We start from the raw sequence: 2,959 nt of genomic DNA, 5'->3' as shown, positions 1-2,959 counted from the left end.
GCTGGCGTCGAGGACTGGGGTCTCCCCAGACGGAGCTGCAGGCTGGGGCCTGGGCACGGAGGCCGGAGCAGGATGCTGGCGTCGAGGACTGAGGTCTCCCCAGGAGGAAGGCCCCCACCTCACCTCAGGTCTTCGCGGTGACAGTGCGGTTGCGCAGCTCCCAGGTAGGGCAGATGCTCCCTCGTAGGGAACTGCATGGCCAGGGGAACGGGCTCCCACAGGCTGGGCCACGCCCCACCTCCGTGCCATGAAGCCAGGCGACAGGCCCCGTCCTCACAGCTGTCTGTTAGCCTCTTGGTGTAAAGAGGTCGGGGAGAGCCTGGCACATCTGAGGAAAGACTGGGGTGAAGGACAGGACCACGGAGGTTGCTCGGCAGAGAAGGAGGAAACAGAGCAGGTGCCACAGAAACACCTCGCAGAACAAAACTAGAGACCAAGGAAAAATCCTTTCAGTTCAAGGCGATACTGAAAAACTTGCAGAAGGGTTGGAAAATAAAGTTAGGGGATTCTCCCAGCAAGTATGAAAAAGCAGAGAAATAGAGAATGGAAAGCGAAGGCCCTGAAGTTCAGAGATCATTCCAGAAGGTTCAGAATGAACACGAGATGGCAGGAAGAAAATTATTAAGGATGAGCGACAGAAGACGTCCCAGAACTGAAGGGCAAGTCTTCAGCCAAAAGGGCCTGCCGGTGCCAGGAGGCCTCGCTGCATGAGAGCAATGCTCACCAGGGCTCGTGGGCATAGACTTAGCTCCTGGGGACAGAGCAGGCCACATACAGAGGAGCGGCCAGAAGAGCAGCCTCTGGCTTCCCCACAGCGACCTTGGAAGCTGGAGGCACCTAGAGCAGAGCCTCAGATTCTCAAGGAAAAGGGTTTCAACCTTTAGTATGCCTGGTGGACCTGTGGACCAGGTGTGGGGAGAATCAGGACGTGCAAGGTCCCGAGACTTGACTTCTCATGAGTCCTGTCTCGGGAAGCCCAGGAGGTAGTTCTCCACTGAAATAAGCAAGAAGGCCATCCCGGGCTTCCAGAACGTGGGCTTTGACCCAGGAGATGTGGAGTGGAGTGCTCAGGAGGTGGGAACTGCCGACTGCCAGGTGTGATCCCAAGAGGTGGAGCTCGGGGACCCTGGGGGTTGGTCTGAGGGGGTGTCGGCCACAAGCAGGGCTGGGCCTTTGAGGGGTGCAAGGTCCCGCACCCCTCACTGTGCAGGGGCTGGGCGGGCTGGGGCGGAGGCTGGGCAGCGTGTGCTCACGGAAGCATGAGGTATGAAGACAGGCTGCCGTGTGAGCCGTGTGTGCTGGAGGTCCCTTTGGCAGCTGTGAGGAGACGGGTTGGGGGAAGCTACTGCAGTCGGGCTGGATCCTCTGCCAGGGCCAAGTGCACGAGGTGGTCTGGATGAGGCCTCCAGGCTGGCGGTGATTGGCACGGGATGGAAGGGACGTGTCTGCAGACACAGGCTCAGACCTCAGGGGTCGGGACCCTGATGTCCCTGGAGACAGGACTCACTGGAGCAGGCAGTGGCCTGAGGCCGGGCTGTGCGGTGGTGGGTGTGTGGATTTGGGAAGGTGGGCGAGCAGGGGCAGAGGAGGGTGAGGACGGGGCAGGCAGAGCCGCATGCGGTCAGGAAAAGCAGGGGCTTGGAGCCCAGGGTGGGAGCCCTGCACAAGAGAGTAAACAGCAGAGACCAAGGGGCTGTTGGGTGTGGCCGCTCAGCCTAGGTCAGAAGTCACGGGCTAGAGCTGGAACCATGAGGGTGTCGGGACAGAGGCTGGGGGATGCTGGGGTAAGGAAAGCAAAGCTGGGGTCCTGCCATCTTCCAACTGGTTGGCCTCCTGGGTTGGGCCCTGGCCCTCGTCCTGGGTGTCCCCCTCTTCAGTCTCCCCTGTCAGGAGTGCCAGCTTCCCTGCTGCCTGGTCCCAGGCCTGGGCCTGGAAGGCATGGCCCCCGCCCCGTACTCTGTGCTGGTGGTTTCCTGTAGCTTTTTTCTTTTTTGTAATTTTCTGTATTTGTTCGAACACCTGGCCACCGTAATCAGAATAAACTGTGTTTTTGCCCTTGTTGTCTTCTTAGAATAGGGTTTTTGGGAGCAGGAAAGTAGGCGCCCTGGCAAGGGCCCTGGGGCAGCCCTCCCACCCACCCTGTCAGGTCTGGGGCCCACTGGGGCCCAGGCTCCTGCTAGCAGGGCAGCCATGGTCTCCCCTGCAGCCTTTCATCCTGCAAGCTGGGCACAGCAGAACCCCACCCCCCTGAGGCCCTTCCCACCCTTCCTGCCACGTGGTCCCACTCACTTTGAGAGCTGCAGGACTGGCCCAGGGCTTGGGGACTCTAACGAGCGGTTTCTTCTGGTTGTAGAACTTCTGGAGGTTCCTATTCCGGAAGAACCTGCCACCGACCTCCCTCTGCCAGATGGACTTTGCCGTCCTGGGCCTTGGGGATTCCTCGTACGCCAAGTGAGTCAGCAGGAGTAGCTTTCCCAGGTCACTGCAGGCACCTGTCATGGCTGTGCCTCGTCCCCACAGACGCCCCCTGCGGGAGCACGCACCCATGCCGGGCCCTCCCATCTGGTGTAAGAGGGCACTGGGGGGCGGGACAGGCCGCCTTCGTCCATGAGGGGGACATTGGGGCGGGAGAGGCCACCTTCCTCCATGAGGAGTCACTGTGGGGCGAGAGAGGCCGCCTTTGTCCATAAGGGGGGCACTGTGGGGCAGGAGAGGCCGCCTTCGTCCATGAGGAGTCACTGTGGGGCGAGAGAGGCCACCTTCCTCCATGAGGGGGGCACTGTGGGGCAGGAGAGGCCACCTTCGTCCATAACGGGGGCACTGTGGGGCAGGAGAGGCCGTCTTCCTCCATGAGGGGGGCACTGTGGGGCAGGAGAGGCCGTCTTCCTCCATGAGGGGGACATTGGGGCGGGAGAGGCCGCCTTCCTCCATGAGGAGGGCACTGTGGGGCAGGAGAGGC

The 2,959-nt window shown here is 61.3% G+C and overlaps 1 protein-coding gene across 4 annotated transcripts in view; it reads left to right on the top strand.

Annotated features, from left to right (window-relative positions):
• The window catches only part of NDOR1 (NADPH dependent diflavin oxidoreductase 1), a 13,956-nt gene that overhangs the window by 3,469 nt on the left and 7,528 nt on the right, over positions 1-2,959 (top strand). For all 4 annotated transcript variants that reach the window (XM_004390669.2, XM_004390668.2, XM_004390667.2 and 1 more), the window contains exon 3: positions 2,354-2,451. In XM_004390669.2, coding sequence (XP_004390726.1) covers positions 2,354-2,451 — 98 coding nt within the window. The remainder of the gene's footprint in view (positions 1-2,353; positions 2,452-2,959) is intronic.

This window comes from Trichechus manatus, unplaced genomic scaffold, assembly GCF_000243295.1.
Source record: "Trichechus manatus latirostris isolate Lorelei unplaced genomic scaffold, TriManLat1.0 scaffold00317, whole genome shotgun sequence".
Lineage (NCBI taxonomy): Eukaryota > Metazoa > Chordata > Mammalia > Sirenia > Trichechidae > Trichechus > Trichechus manatus.
This window is presented reverse-complemented; position numbering and strand designations above follow the sequence as displayed.